This window comes from Peromyscus californicus, unplaced genomic scaffold (assembly GCF_007827085.1).
Source record: "Peromyscus californicus insignis strain IS unplaced genomic scaffold, ASM782708v3 Scaffold_8__1_contigs__length_139910024, whole genome shotgun sequence".
NCBI lineage: Eukaryota > Metazoa > Chordata > Mammalia > Rodentia > Cricetidae > Peromyscus > Peromyscus californicus.
In genome coordinates, this window is record NW_026294606.1 from 33,279,878 (window position 1) to 33,295,623 (window position 15,746).

The window sequence follows — 15,746 nt, forward strand, 5'->3', positions numbered from 1 at the left end:
ATGTAATTTAACTCTGGCAGGGGTTGGTCTCATAGATCTCTGTAATTTTATTAAACATACAAGATAATTCTTGTGTTAGTTTCTTTTAAGATTAAAGCATTAAGTGAAATGGCTGGTGGGTAGGAATCCTGTATGCAGAGAGCGGAAGAACTGAGGACATAAGGACTATAAGGATCACTCTGGTCCTATCTTGATAGTTGACTATTAGCCGTTATCAATAGCTGTGAGGTTATTTAAGTATCAGCCTTTCAAGTCCCCTTTCAGTTTAGCCCAGTAACCTAAAATAGAATTTCACCAGGACTGTCATTTGTAATAAAATTTTAAATTGCCCAAATTGTTTGTGTTGACACAAATGTTTAATTAACACTAGCGCCTCAAACTGGGAACAGGCAAAGCTAAAAAGAGAACATACTTTAATTGGTGAATTAGCAGGGTAAAATACTAAACCTGCAGATATAACTTTGTCAAATGTTAAAATTTGAAATAGGGTTACCAGGATGGCTCAGCAGATAAAAGTACTTAATGCCAAGCCTGATGAACTGAGTTTGATCCCCAAAACCCATATAGTGGAAGAGAGAACCAATTACCATAGGTTGTCCCCTGACCTCCACATACATGCCAAGGCGTGTGTGTGTGTGTGTGTGTGTGTGTTTGTATGTGTGTTGTTAAATAAAATGTAACAATGTTGTATGTCAAATAAAAAGAAATAATGTATTTATAGCACATAAAAAACTGGAATGTTTATCAATACAGATAATGAAACATATTTATTTATAAGACATAGAATCTCACTGTGTTGCCCAAGCTGGACTCAAACTTCTGGGTTGAAACTCTTCCTGCTCACCTGTTTGAGTAGCCAGGATAGCAGGTGCACACCATTACACCAATAACCAGCTCACTTAATCTTTTTTAAATTGTGCAAATACTTACTCAGAGGTTTTATCCCTTTTATGAATTTTGTTTGTTATAAAGACAAAATTTTCAAAACAATTTTTAGTCAACATCTGCAGTACCTTTTTTTAAAAGTTGTTTTTGTCATTAATCAGTAAATGTAACCAAAGTATACATCTGGGGACTGGAGAGATGGCTCAGTAGTTAAGAACACTTGCTGCTCTTGTGAAAGACCTAGGTTTGGTCCCAGTACCACATGATGGCTCATAACCACTGATAACTCCAGTTCCAGGAGATCTGATGCCCTCTTCTGAGCTCCATAGGCACAAGGCACACATGTGGTACACATGCCTATGTGTAGGCCAAACACTCATACACAATAAAATAAATCTTAAAAACAAAAGTTTATGTATCTTCCATTCATAACTTTGCTTTTTTCAAAATTATAGCTTAGAAAACTTAAGAGATTTGTTGTTGTTTTGTTTATTCCTGTGTTTTGACAGACAGGAGCCAGGAAAAGTAATGTAATGCACTGTTTCTTCTTATTCTAAACCTCCCATCAGGTGTTCACTATTTCCAAAGAACTGGTGCCACGGGTCCTGGCCAGAGTGGTTGAAGCAGTCTCTGAAGAGCTGAGCCGGCTGATGCAGTGCGTCTCATCCTTCAGCAGGAATGGAGCACTGCAGGTACCCAAATCCTCCGATTTCATAGAGATAGGTGTTTGTAAAATAGGCAGCTGTGTGTTAGCTACCTGCCTTGTAAACACAACTGGTGTTTCCAGTGCCCCCGCTAATTTCAGAGGTACACACACACACACACACACACACACACACACACACACACACACACATATATCCACTGCATGCACACACATACATACTGACACACACACTGTGTGTGATCTGTGCAGTTCCCAGACGTTCTGTTTCAGGCATTAAAACAGAACAAAACTTTCAAGAGTTTATAGAACTATTTGATCACAGATCCACAGAGTCCTTCCATGTCTTTCCAAAGCAATCAGTGCTGTATAGTTCAGAGGTGTAAATAGTTGTCGTCTCCTCCTCCTCCTCCTCCTCCTCCTCCTCCTCCTCCTCCTCCTCCTCCTCAGTGAGGTAACTGTTGTGACAACACAGTGCGCATGTAGAGGAGACAGTGGCCTCCTGCTTGTGAGCTTTCTGTGTATTGAGACAGTGGGTGTGCATTTAAAGAAGCAGTGGTGGGATGGGGGTGGAGCTTAGTGGTGTAAGGTGTGCTTGCTTGTATGGGACCCTGGAGGTTCACTCCTCAGTAAAATACACATGCATGTGCGCACACACACACTAAAAAAGATATAGGGGCAGTTCTTCAGCTGATAGCTGAGGAAGCTCTCTCAGACATGCCCACTGCAGTTACCACTTGCAAACTTAACGTCTCTGTTTAAATAAACATCACAGTTGATGACCCCAAAGGACACACTGGCATTGAGGGAGCAGACTCACAAGAAATGGAACTTCAGCACATTTCCCATTGTTTCCGGATGTTTAGCCTGAAAGTTGTTCCACTTCAATACAGTGCTTCCCATCTTTGTGGTTTAGATTTGAGAGCAGCCCCAAACACAGGCAAGTGTTCCAGAGAGCAGCATCACAGCTCAGTGAGCACTGCCCACATTCCTGGCTGGTCCTGTAAACTCATATGCTTAGTCCGATTCCACTCTGACCAAGCTGCCTCAGACTAGGAAACTTAAGTCAAAACGGATCTACTGCTGGGCATGGTGGTCCACACCTGGAATCCCAGCTCCTCAAGAGGCCAAGACAGGAAGGTGTCAAATCAGGGTTTGTGTGGTCTGTACAGTGCGTTCAAGGCCAGCCTGGCAGTTCACCAGGACTGTCTCAAGAGTAGAAGGTTGGTGTGTGGCTCATCGAGAGTGATGAATGGTGCACAGCTCCTCATTGGAAGCGCCACAGTGTCTTCCAAAGCAGGGACTCTGCTGTCCGTTCATGAGGCCTTTTGTCACCCCCTTGCCCTATCGACACTTGTTAACGAACCACCCTGTGGACCTTGGCTATTGTCCCGGCTGTGGTGTCTGGTTCTGTGGGCTGTGGTCTCACTTTCCCCGTGGCATCTGTTACTGAGTGGCTGTGCTTCGTTTCGATGACAGCCAGCTGATTTCCCTTGGTTCCTTGTACTTTTGCATTTTCCCAGAAGACTTGCCGAAGTCACAAAAACTTACGCTGTTTCTTCTAAGAGCTTATAGTCCATTTTTGTCTTTATATTTAGATCTGCCTGTGGTCTGTTTCGAGTTATGTTAAGAGAGGTTTGGGCTTCATTCTTTCTTGTGTGGATCCAGTTGTACTGTTTCTGTTCGTTGGATGGATGTTTATTTTATGACCCTGGTGGAAATCAGTTGGCTTTATTCTGCATTACTGAGCTCTGTGCCTGTCCATGTGTGGAGGCACACCGATGTGACTTAGCATAGCTTGCTGCATGAATGTTGGAAATCAGAAGATGTGAGGCTTCTGAATCTGTTGTTGTTTTCCAACATCATTTTAGCTTTTCTGGGGCCTTTACATTTCCATATCAATTTTAGGATTAGCTTGTCAATTTGCATTTTTTTCTTAAAAGCTCATCCGTGAATTTAACGGTGATTGCATTGACTTTTTAGAGCTTGGTTTTACTGGAGAAGAAACTGTACCTTAAAGAATGTAGGTGCCAGCAAGCAAGCCCAGCCACTCAGGCTAATGTTGCGCACACACACACACACACACACACACACACACACACACACACACAAGCAAACTAAAAAGGCAAATACTAGTCAGGTAGTAATTATCATGCGATATGTCCATCTCCTCCCCACACAGTCGTATTTGACAGCAGGATTAAAGGACACACTGGGATATTAGTGCTGTTCTCCGAGAGTCTTTTCACAGCAAATTGTCACCGTGTTGTTGTTCTGAGCAGCCTGGGCTGCAGTAAGCAGGCTTCAGGCCGTCTCCTCAGCACTTGCCATCATTTGGTAACTGACACTTGTCACTCTTGCCTTTCTCTTATCTTTAGGCGAGACTTGAAATCTGTGCTCTGAGAGACACTGTAGCCATTTACCTGACCCCGGAAAGCAGGTGAGATGCCAAGTGTTGCTGCTTTACTCGTGTACAGGTAACTTACCAAAGTGAGATGCTCTTACATTTGTGTTGTGATAAACCTGATACATCATCAGAGATTTTTACTAAAAGGACAAGCCTACAATAAGACAATGACACTCAAGGCCACTTCTTTAGAGCACATTATAAATTTAATGTAATTTTTTAATTCATTACTTATAAATCTTAGTCTCTTAAATAATATGGCCAAGTATGACATACTCCTTTAAAAACAAAGACCAAAAAAAAAAAAAATTGAATCTTCATGAGACTTGAAGGACAGTTTGAGTGTTGTAAATATCAGCGTAAGAGGAAGCCTGTGGTTTCTTTGCAAAGTTTTGTAGTGGAAATTTGATGGTAACTTTTAGCTGTTTTGAATGAAAGTCAGGATTTCCTACTATTGAGACATCAGTAGGTGAAATGAGCAGACCTCCTGCCCGCGTGCTCAGAACTGTTTGCCACAGCCACAGCATTGCCGGGGAAGTCAATCTGTGCTGTGAGCATGAGGGCACTGCCACTGCGGGACCGTTCATGCCTCCCTAGCCTTGGACAGCATGGCTGTCACCAGTACAGCTGAGAACATTCACTGTTTTCTTAACAGATAAAATTATCTTCTTCCTGCTTGCCATGGTATACCACAAACCATTTCTGGATGATTCCTATGTTCATTGTTTAAACACACCTTTTCCCAACCACTCCTTTTTCTGCCTAAAATGGTAATGTGAGTGCCTGTTTATCCCCTTGAACGTAACACTTTGGAACCTAGGTTCAAGATAATACAGATTGAGTATCCTGTATTCAAAATACTCAGGAACCAAAGTATATTAAATTTTAGATTGTGTGGGTGTGTTGGAATATTTGAGTTACATAAAGAGTTATCTTGGAGATGGAACTCAGGTCTAAACAAGGAATTTATTTATGTTTCATTACACCCATACACATGACTTAAGGTAACTTAATACAGTTGCTTAATCATTTAATGATTGAGGGCCTGGAGTGATGGCTCAGTGGAAGAGCACTGGCAGATGAAAACCTCAGTTTGAGTCCTAGTGCTTGCATGGTGGCTCAAACCGTCTGCCACTCAGTCCTAGAGGATCCAATGCCCTCTCCTGCCCTCCACACCCATCAGCCATGTATGTGGTACACAGACGTACATGCAGGCAAAATACCCGTGTACATAAAAGAAAATGAAAAAGAAAAGTAATTTAGTGTTTAATAGTGAACCTCCTATTCTATTGGTGCTTAAAACATTTCAATCTTGGAGCATACTGGATTTCAGATTAGAGACGCCCAGCCTGTGAACTCCTAGACAGACCTGGGAGGTTCATAGCATGTGTCCGGTCACCTTCTAAGCTGTCAGTGTCCTACAGATATTAGATGCCTGCCATTTTCATCTCCGTCATCTTGTCCTGACAACAAAGAACAGTGAAGCAATGTGTTCCTCTCAGTTAATCCAGCCTCATGGGAAACAGGATGTGGTAGAGGAAGTAGGAAGGGACTTCTCTCGCCCTCAGGAAAGAGGAGAGCCCACTGGACATGGAAAGGCAGCCTAATATGCCAGCTGACACCATCCCCACCCACACTCCACCTCAGCTAGGGAGAGTGGAGGATTCCCAGAGGCGCTTTTATGATTCTGTGGGGACTTCTAGTCTGTTTACATGCCTTTAGTTTAAGATAACATTGTTTAGACGTTCGTGTCCTGGTCGATTGAAGAATATAGTTTTAATATAAGATTGAAGACCTCCTTGATCAGTAATGATTGCATGTATTTCTTCAACTCCACTAGAAAAGTAGACCATGAAAAGTTCAGAACTGTTCTCAGGAGCAGTAGTTATTATTAAGTAAGTTCTCCAATGTGATCCTCACTCCTCTCCTTCTGATACTCTCTCTCTTGAAAAAAAAACTAAAATACTAAATAGGTAGTTTTTCAGTTCATTCATTTTACCTTTCTTATGTAAAGATACATTGTTAAAATTACATGGAAATATCTTCCTTTCTTGTCCATGTTAATTCTAATAAGAACTAGAAACTGTCCCGTGTGTCCACTTTGAGAAGAGATGGCTATAAAGGAGACTCTGTCCTTGTCAGTTGCGACTGTCTGAGTACTATTCTACACACCCATCTCTTACTGCTGCCACTGTCTGAGTACTGTTCTACACACACCCATCTCTTACTGCTGCCACTGTCTGAGTACTGTTCTACACCCATCTCTTACTGCTGCGACTGTCTGAGTACTGTTCTACACCCCATCTCTTACTGCTGCCACTGTCTGAGTACTGTTCTACACCCCATCTCTTACTGCTGCGACTGTCTGAGTACTGTTCTACACACACCCATCTCTTACTGCTGCCACTGTCTGAGTACTGTTCTACACACACCCATCTCTTACTGCTGCCACTGTCTGAGTACTGTTCTACACCCATCTCTTACTGCTGCGACTGTCTGAGTACTGTTCTACACCCCATCTCTTACTGCTGCCACTGTCTGAGTACTGTTCTACACCCATCTCTTACTGCTGCGACTGTCTGAGTACTGTTCTACACCCCATCTCTTACTGCTGCGACTGTCTGAGTACTGTTCTACACCCATCTCTTACTGCTGCGACTGTCTGAGTACTGTTCTACACACCCCATCTCTTACTGCTGCGACTGTCTGAGTACTGTTCTACACACACCCATCTCTTCCTGCTGCGACTGTCTGAGTACTGTTCTACACACCATCTCTTACTGCTGCTACTGTCTGAGTACTGTTCTACACACCATCTCTTACTGCTGCCACTGTCTGAGTACTGTTCTACACCCATCTCTTACTGCTGCCACTGTCTGAGTACTGTTCTACACCCATCTCTTACTGCTGCCACTGTCTGAGTACTGTTCTACACCCCATCTCTTACTGCTGCGACTGTCTGAGTACTGTTCTACACCCCATCTCTTACTGCTGCGACTGTCTGAGTACTGTTCTACACACCCATCTCTTCCTGCTGCCACTGTCTGAGTACTGTTCTACACACCCATCTCTTACTGCTGCGACTGTCTGAGTACTGTTCTACACCCCATCTCTTACTGCTGCGACTGTCTGAGTACTGTTCTACACCCCATCTCTTACTGCTGCGACTGTCTGAGTACTGTTCTACACCCCATCTCTTACTGCCCTCCTGCTTCACAGTTGCTCTAGCTATAGTTTTTTTTAAGTCCTCCCTCCCCCAACCCCCCACCCCAGTCTCTGCACAGTCACAGCAGCCTCACTGCTCTCCTGAGCAGCATCTCTTTGTATGGGTCAGACTCCACTTCCTGGCTGCATTTCTTTGGCCTGCTCCTGAAGCCCGGCCTGTCTGCTCACCATAGCCTTCCTTTTCCTTTTTCTTTTTCTCTTGTTTTTCACTTTTACTTTTTCTCATACATCTCTACTCGGTTCACTGGCCTTCATTAGTTTTTTTATATTTCCAATGTGTTTAAGGGTGTTTACAGTGATCCCCTAATGAATTCTGCTCAGAACTGTGAACTTCTGAGCTGATGTGCTTTTGTGTTTCAGGTCTAGTTTTAAACAGGCCCTGGAAGCCCTGCCTCAGCTCGCAAGTGGCGCGGACAAAAAGTAAGTTCTGAGTGCTCTCCTCAGCCCACTAGCTGAGCTGCACAGGCTCTGCTGGCCCAGGACCCGTGAGGAGTCTGAGAGTGGCCCGGGTGTAAAGGGAGTGTAGGTTACCCTGTAATGTGGTGTGCTGGGTTACCTGTGCCTGGCTTATCTTCCAAACGACAGGATGAAGTCTGTCTTTTAGGTTTGACTTGTAGCTGTAAGTGGCAGGTTCAGAGAACATGAGAAAGCCATTGGACTTAGTCAGCTGCAGCACTGGCTTCCATATGAAGAAGAGAGATGAGGACCATCCACTGACTTTGACCTATAGAACAGAGTATTAGACAAGTTATACACATGACACAGAACAGCTTGCATACATCCAGCCTCAGCTCAGGGGAGACCCTGTAGCTCTTTGCCTTGTCACCCTTCCTAGTTAAAGGCCACTTGCCTTTGCTTGGGGAAAACACACAGTGCTGGGCTCTGTGGACAGCCCAGAGAAATGCTGTGCAGAGAAAGTGCCTGGACCAGCTGTGGTTGTGAAGAGTGCCTGGGCTTGGAGAAAGGGGGGCAAACCAGCTTTCCTTAATGTGTGACCCCAGTGCAGACCCTTGTGTGTGTCTCCACACAGACAGGCAAGCAGCAGAACGGTGCCTCACAACACAGAACACCCTGCTTCCAGTCCCTACTTTGTTTTTGTTTGGGACTTCGTTCTAGGCCCTTTTCATTTCTTTAAAATAAAAGATAAAAATAGTCACCGCTGTTCTTAATACATGGAATGTGTTTCAAAAGGATGCATTTGAGCATCAAGAACAACCAAGATTGGCACTTTGAGCTGATATGCTGTTGTGTTTCAGGTCTTGTGTGCCTGTAGTGTCAGTACTCAGGAGCAAGCAGATTGGGAGGTCTAGGCCAGGATGGTTCAGCAGTTAAAACAGCTGCCGTGGAAGTCTGCTACAGCTCTGTCCACAGAGCCCATATAGAGAGGGGAGAATCAGCTCCACAAGTTGTCCTCCAACCTCATGTGTGTTCCTGTGCCCCCCTCCACATGTCATGCACACATTCGCTTTCACTCAAAATAATAATAAATATATGTTTATTTAAGTTCTAGAATAACCTGGGTTATAAACTGAGAGTCTGTCTCAAAATTCCAAAAGAAAACAAAACAAAGACCCAGAAACCTAGTGTGTCTTAGATCAGGACTGATAGACTGTGGAGATGATGTTCCAGTATTGATCATTGTTCATCCGTGACAGACTTCACTGATCTTCATGGAATCAAGCACAGTTCCAGGTTCCATCTGTACTGGATGAGCCCTGAGAGTCCTTCTGGCTTTAGACATATCTAAAGTGTTTCAGACAAGGGAAATGGACATGGGATGTCACAGTGATTCCCTAGTGGAGGTAGAACTGACTTAGGCCCTGCCACGCCCAAGTCACCACATCTGCTCACCACTGTGCAGACAAAATGGAGGAGTAGAGAGACAACAATAACTGAATTGTGTAGAGACTAAAGGAAAAGGCTGGCACCAGAGGGACATCATAAAAGGAGTAGGGCTGCAGCCTACAAATAGGCTCAGTTTGGTAAAGGCAGTTGGTACTGGATGGTGCAAGCCATGTGACCTGAGTTCACTCCGCGGCAACCTCATAAAGGTAGGAGAGAATTAACTTCACAGAGTTGATCTCTGACCTCTGCATGTGTGCTGTGGCATGCAGGCCAACCCCCCACCCCCCCGTGCACACGATAATAATAACAACAACAACAACAATAATAACCATAAATAAAATGAAATGAAAAATGTAACGAGTAGAGTAAGAGAAAGGCCTGTCTTCTGGAACCGTCCCTATGTGTGCTTGCTAACAGTCATAGAACTGGACGACACAAAAGAGTGACTTTTCGTTTCTCTTGATTGTTCGAGTAATTGTAAAGGAGTAGACCTAAGCATTACCCTGTTTTAGGAAGGACTCTAGAGAAGGATGTAGAGAGAAAATTTAAAGGAAAATAGAGGCTTGTATTACTGTGTTCTCTAAGCAGCCTCTTTCCTTTTGGTTGAGATATTTCCATTCCTGATTATGATCCCATAGACTGGCTTTTTTGGCTTTCTTCTAAACACAGCATGGCAGTCAGACCTGGCCCACCAGCTCCCTGCATATTTGCTGAGTTGCTAAGCTAGTGGGATGGCTATTCTTGGTTGTCAACTTGGCAGCCAGGGAAAGGGGAACCTCTGTTGAGAATTGCCTCCATCACATTGGCCTGGAGCATGTCTCCGGGGCATTTTCTTGATTGCTAATTGATGTCCAGTGTGTGTTGTGCCATCCCTAGGCACGTGGGCCTGGCCTGTGTAAGAAAGGTGGCTTGCTGTGGACCTGACAGCAAGCCAGTAAACAACATTCCTCTGTGATTTCTGCTCTAAACTCCTGCCTTGAGTTTCTGCCTTGGGCTCTCCAAATGATGGATGGATGTAACCTGTAATCCAAATAACTCTTTCCAAGTAGCTTTTGTTCACAGTGTTATATCACAGCAGCAGAAAAGCAAACTAGGAAAACCACTTTATCTTAGAGTTACTATTGCTGTGATGAAACACCGTATCTGTGAGCAACTTGGGAAAGGGTTTATTTGTCATATTATTTTATGTCACTGTTCATCATTGAAATCAGGGCAGGAACTCGTGTGGAGTAGGAACCTGGAGGCAAGAGCTGATGCAGAGGCCATGAAGGAGTGCTGTTCACTGACTCACTCAACATGCTTGCTCAGCTTTCTTTCCTATAGAACCCAGGACCACCAGCCCAGGGACTGCACCACCACAGTGGGCTGAGCCCTCCTCCATCAGTCAGTAATTAAGAAAATGCCTTACAGGCTTATGACAGCATTTTCTCATTGAGGCTTCCTCCTCTGATGACTGGTTTGTGTCAAGTTGGCCTGCAGCTAGCTAGCACAGACCTTTGCTGTCAGAATGCTAAATCATCTCCTCCCTTCAGGTTACTAGAGGAGCTTCTCAACAAGTTCAAGAGCAGTATGCACTTGCAGCTCACCTGTTTCCAAGCTGCGTCTCCAACCATGATGAAAACATAGCGGCGGCCTGTGGAAGCAGAGCATCCAGAGACAGCAAGTGGGAGACCGTCCTCTTCCTGTGCCCGAGGGATAGCCCATGCCCAAGCCCTCACGGCGTTTAACTCCTCTCTTTTCCCCGAGAAAAAGATGTTGGTGGGTATTTCACTTCAGCCTGTTTAAATAACCCTATTTTAAATGTACACATAAACAAGTTTTGTTGTTACTAGCTTTGGTCCTGTAAGGCTGCATAGCATACTCTTCAAAATGTGTTTTCTTTGCTAAATGTTGCATGGTGTGAGCTTCAGGGTCTTCTCCAGAATGTTCTGGAGTGGCCCGTGGTGTGTGTGACTATGCTTCTCAGCACCCCTTCACCGCCAGTGTTGGCAATCTCCAACCCAGGTGAGGCATTTGAGAAGAGATTTATGGGCATGGCTTTGGAGCTCTGTCCTAAACCTAAAAATCATCATTTCATACAAATGCTTCTAAACCTCCTAATTTTTTTAAAGAAAAATATATAGTCTACATATAAAATTGTTAAATTTTGGATAATTTAATGTCCATAAATGAACTCTGAATTTTATAGTCTGACTTTAATTTTTCTCAGTGCTAAACACTGAAGTTTCTGCTTCTCACTCACCCTTAAGTTGATCTATCAGTGTGCAGTGGTGTAGTTAGGGCTCACAAGGACCTGCATGTGGAGGCCTTGTCACACCCACAAGCCCCGTGGAAGCCTTGTGGTCTTGAGTGCAACCTAAAGATGAAGCCAGCTCCTGGGCATGGCAGCACTCCTTCCCGCCAACAGGTCACTCCTTTCTGCCCTTCCCAACTTTGAAGTGTCTCCCTCCACAGCTGGGAAGACGCTGCTCTGTCACAGGCCGTGTTTTGTAAAGATTGGAGGTGCCCCAGGTCACCAGGCATTGAGCAGTGACTCCCTGCTAACTGGCCTACACAGTGGATTCAGGTCACTGTGACCTGCAAGCAGCTCTTTCAGCTCACTCCATCCTGTCTTCGGCTTCAGTTGTAGTTCACTTTTCAAAATGATCTACAGATAGTGTAGACTCCTCTCTTTCGGTGGACAGAATCCTAGTTCAAGTAATTCCAGAACACAAGTGTGTACACAATATGGATTATTTGAGGTTAGTAAATGTATGTTTGTTTGTTTGTCACAGTAACTGGAAATACAAATCTAATCTTTCACAAATGTGCTGATAAAGCTGATAAGTATGTGTAGCATTGTCTTCTCTTGGTACACTAGTATTATATCTAACATAACCAAACTAAATTTCAAAGCGGAAATACGGAATGATTTGTTATTTTAAATACTTAATAAATACAGTACACAAAGCCAATAATCTTCCTTCTCTAAAAGATGTTATTTAGTTGAAAGTTTACCTCTAAGTGTCTTTACTTCAACATTTTTATTAACTCTGTAATTGTTTATATTTCTAATTTTAATATTCAAAATAAATAGTTGAGTTCTCTGTTTTATCCTGTGTTTGTGTCTTCATTTATCAAATGTCTTGTTAATTTTGTTAGGAATGCACCATGGACACTAAGTTACTCCATTCCAGACACTGGTTAGGATGGCCTCATAGGCAGCCTTAGCGAGAAGTAAGTTCTTCTGAGACTTTAAGGCTGGGAGGTGGCTGGAGACCCATGCTTGTACTTAGAACATTCTGGTTTCCTGGCCAGGCCTGAACTTCACCACAACCCACTTCTTCCTTCCAGATCAACACAGTTTTTGTCATCCTTCCACTGGGGCCACAGTTCAGGCACGAGGGCTGATAGAACTCCAGCAACTTCGAGCATGTAAACATTTATTGCACAGAGACTGGAGAGTAGTGGCATAAAAACCCCATACCCAAATGAGGGAGTTCAAGACAACTTCCAACAAGTCATGGGGGACTTCTTGGAAGAAGGGGATTTCAGAAGCGTGAGTTATAATGAGTGGTGAGTTTGGGGTGAAGAGGAGACAGCAGCAACACGACAGGAGTTAGAGGGAAGTGGAGAAGCAGACCAGTCCTTGTGACGCGTGACCCGCTCTTCCTTAGGGAACATCTGATTTTAGTAAGTCCATGCCTGTGTGGCTCCACATGGCTTCAGGAAAGTTACCACACTGGTCTCACCTCTAGGACTAAAGGACTACTAGAAACAATTTGGTTTTTCTAAGACTTTCTATATCAATGTACCATGAAAGTGGCATGTTCTAGAAATGATTTGGGCACTGCAAGACAAGCACCACTGGCACAGCATAGCTCACTGACTCACCTCATGTTTCTGTCAGCCCAGCATGCAGTTCCTTAGAGAACATGCATGGACTACGGTGCATTATGGTTCTGCTTTGAGTACAAAGTAATCGTGTGTGTTTCTGGTTTTTTTTGGTTTTTTTTTTTTTTTTTTTTTCGGTTTTTTGAGACAGGGTTTCTCTGTGTAGCTTTGCGCCTTTCCTGGAACTCACTTGGTAGTCCAGGCTGGCCTCGAACTCACAGAGATCCGCCTGGCTCTGCCTCCCAAGTGCTGGGATTAAAGGCGTGCGCCACCACCGCCCGGCGTGTTTCTGTTTTGAATGTGAGCTGTAGAAAATTCTACTAGTAGTTGTAAATTTTTAAGTTTCAACTACTTTAAAATAAAGATTAGTAGAATATGATTTTTTTTAATTTTATATGCATTGGAGTTTTGCTGTGGGTATCAGGTCCCCTGGAATTAGAGTTACAGACAATTGTGAGCTGCCATGTTGGTGTTGGGAATTGAACCTGGGTCCTCTGGAAAGCAGTCAGTGCTCTTAACTGATGAGCCATCTCTCCAGCCCCCAATATCAGTTTTTTTTAAAGTCCTTTTGATTCCCTCAAGTTTCCTCAGTGTCTGTTATAATGCCTCCCTTTTCATCTAATTTTGTTCATTTGGCCAGAGGTTTATCTGTCTTGTTAATCTTTTCAAAGAATCAACTCTTTATTTCATTAACTCTTTGTGTTGATATTTTCTTTCTTTATTTCATTAATTTGAGCCCTGATTTTTTGATACCTCTTCCTAATACTGTTTTGTGTGTGGTATTTGTTTTTGTTTTTCCAGGGCCTTCAAGTTCATCATTAAACTACTCATTTAAGATCTCTAGTTTTTTAATGTAGGTATTTTTAGTACTGTAAGCCTGCCTCTCAGACCTACCTTCATTGTGTCTCATGGACTTTGGATGTATTTTCATTTTCATTCAATTCTAGGGATTTTTAAATTTCCTCCTTGATTCTTCTTGCCCTGGTTATCATTTAACTTCACTGTTTCTCTGTTTAGTTTTTGTCCAGGTGATCTCACCAGATATAATGAGAGTGAAGTATCAGAGTCATCCACTGTCACTGTGTTGGGGTTATTCTGTGGCTTTTAGATCTAATAGTATTTCTTTTATGAACTTGTTTGCACTTGTGTTTTGTGGGTATTCTGCTTTGCTTTCTGCTGCTTTGATAAACATCATGACCAAAAGCAGCTTAGAGAGGAAAAGAGTTGTTTCATCGTGCAGGTCACACTGTCCTTCACTAGGGCAAGTCAGGATAGGAAATCAAGGCAGGAACCTAGAGGCAGGAACTGAGCAGAACCAGGCAGGAATTGTGCTTACTGGCTTATTCCTCATGGCTTATTCAGCCTGCTCTCCACCCAGGAGTGGCACCTTGCATTGTGAGCTGGGCCCTCCCACATCAATCATTAATCAAGGAAATGCCCCTCACACATGCCCACAGGACAATCTAATGGAGGCAGATCCTCTGTTGAGATCTCTTCCAAGCTATGTCTACATATGTTTACATAAACTAACCACTGCAGTGAGTATATGTTTAGAATTGTGCTATTCTCTCAGTAGATTGCTCCTTGATGAGCATGAAGTGGCCCACCATGTCTCATCTGACTGGCTTTGCTCTGTAGTTTATTTTATCAATGTTAGAGTAGCCACACTGCTTGTTTCTTAGTTCCATCTGCTTAGAATGCCTTTTCCATCGGGCGGTGTTTATGAGAACCTTTTGCAGTAAACGGTAATTAATACAGATGCCTACAACTGGTAGTCATCTAGAGAATAAGAGACTGGATTGCTCAGCTCTAAGTGGGATGTTTATGTCATATCTCCTTTCCCCCAAGGTTTAGGGATTATCAAGGAAGAGGGAGGAGAAGGCTTATAAGAGCCACAGGTAGTGGACATCTGCAGGATCATTTTGCTGGGCATGACAGGGCCGTTATGTACATTAACTCATAGCAGCTGTGACTGCATGCACAAGACCTGTGCAAGATCAAGCCTGGCAAAATCCCAGCATGGATGGGAAGGGGTTCATGAAGGCCTGCACCCCAGCTGAGCAGCTGTTGGCAACAGATGGCTACTGTGTGAGAGAGAATAAGTTTTCTTCAGGAATGGGGTACTTGAAAGGCCTCCCATGCTACAGTAGATGGTTCTGCACCTGTACACATGCAGGCAGCATTCAGTGGACTCCATGTGTTTTTAAAAACATCACATTAAGTTGGGAGAGAAAAGTAGTAGGGGAGGAATAGAGGAAGAATTGAAGGACATGAAGTGAGATGGGGAATCAAACACTTATGCATGTATGAAAGTCTCATTAAAAATAAAGATTCAGTCACCGTGGTGATTTGAATCGGTATGGCCCCCATAGACTCATGTGTGTGAATGCTTGGTTCCTAGGGAGTGGCACCCACATATTAGGAGGTGTGACCTTGTTGGAGGAAGTGCGTTGCTGTGGAGGCAGGCTTTGAGGTCTTACAAGCTCAAGCTACACCCAGTGTGGTAGACAGTCTTCTGCTGCTGCCTGTGGATCAAGATGTACAGCTCTTCTCCAGCACTTTGTCTGCCTGCGTGCTGCCCTGCCTCCCACCTTGATGATAGTGGGCTAAACCTCTGACCTGTAAGCCAGCCAGCCCCAATTCAGTGTTTTCATGGTGTCTCTTCACAACAATAAAACCCTACTTAAGACAGTCACTGAAATAATTACTGCAATATATTAAAACAATTAGATTTCAAGTATGTATTTTTATGTTTGATGTAGTAATGCACGCCTATCAACTAAGAATTGTATACCTCTTTCATTCAGCGTTTATCCATAGTATTGTGACAATTATAATACAGATTTA

The 15,746-nt window shown here is 43.5% G+C and overlaps 1 protein-coding gene across 5 annotated transcripts in view; it reads left to right on the forward strand.

Moving 5' to 3' along the window:
• Exoc2 (exocyst complex component 2) overlaps positions 1 to 12,119 on the forward strand; it is a 180,306-nt gene extending 168,187 nt beyond the window's left edge. For all 5 annotated transcript variants that reach the window (XM_052726869.1, XM_052726873.1, XM_052726870.1 and 2 more), the window contains 4 exons: positions 1,455 to 1,577; positions 3,928 to 3,989; positions 7,542 to 7,601; positions 10,559 to 12,119. In XM_052726869.1, the coding sequence (XP_052582829.1) occupies positions 1,455 to 1,577; positions 3,928 to 3,989; positions 7,542 to 7,601; positions 10,559 to 10,652 (339 nt within the window). In that variant the 3' untranslated portion in view covers positions 10,653 to 12,119. The remainder of the gene's footprint in view (positions 1 to 1,454; positions 1,578 to 3,927; positions 3,990 to 7,541; positions 7,602 to 10,558) is intronic.
• Positions 12,120 to 15,746: the final 3,627 nt, after the last annotated feature.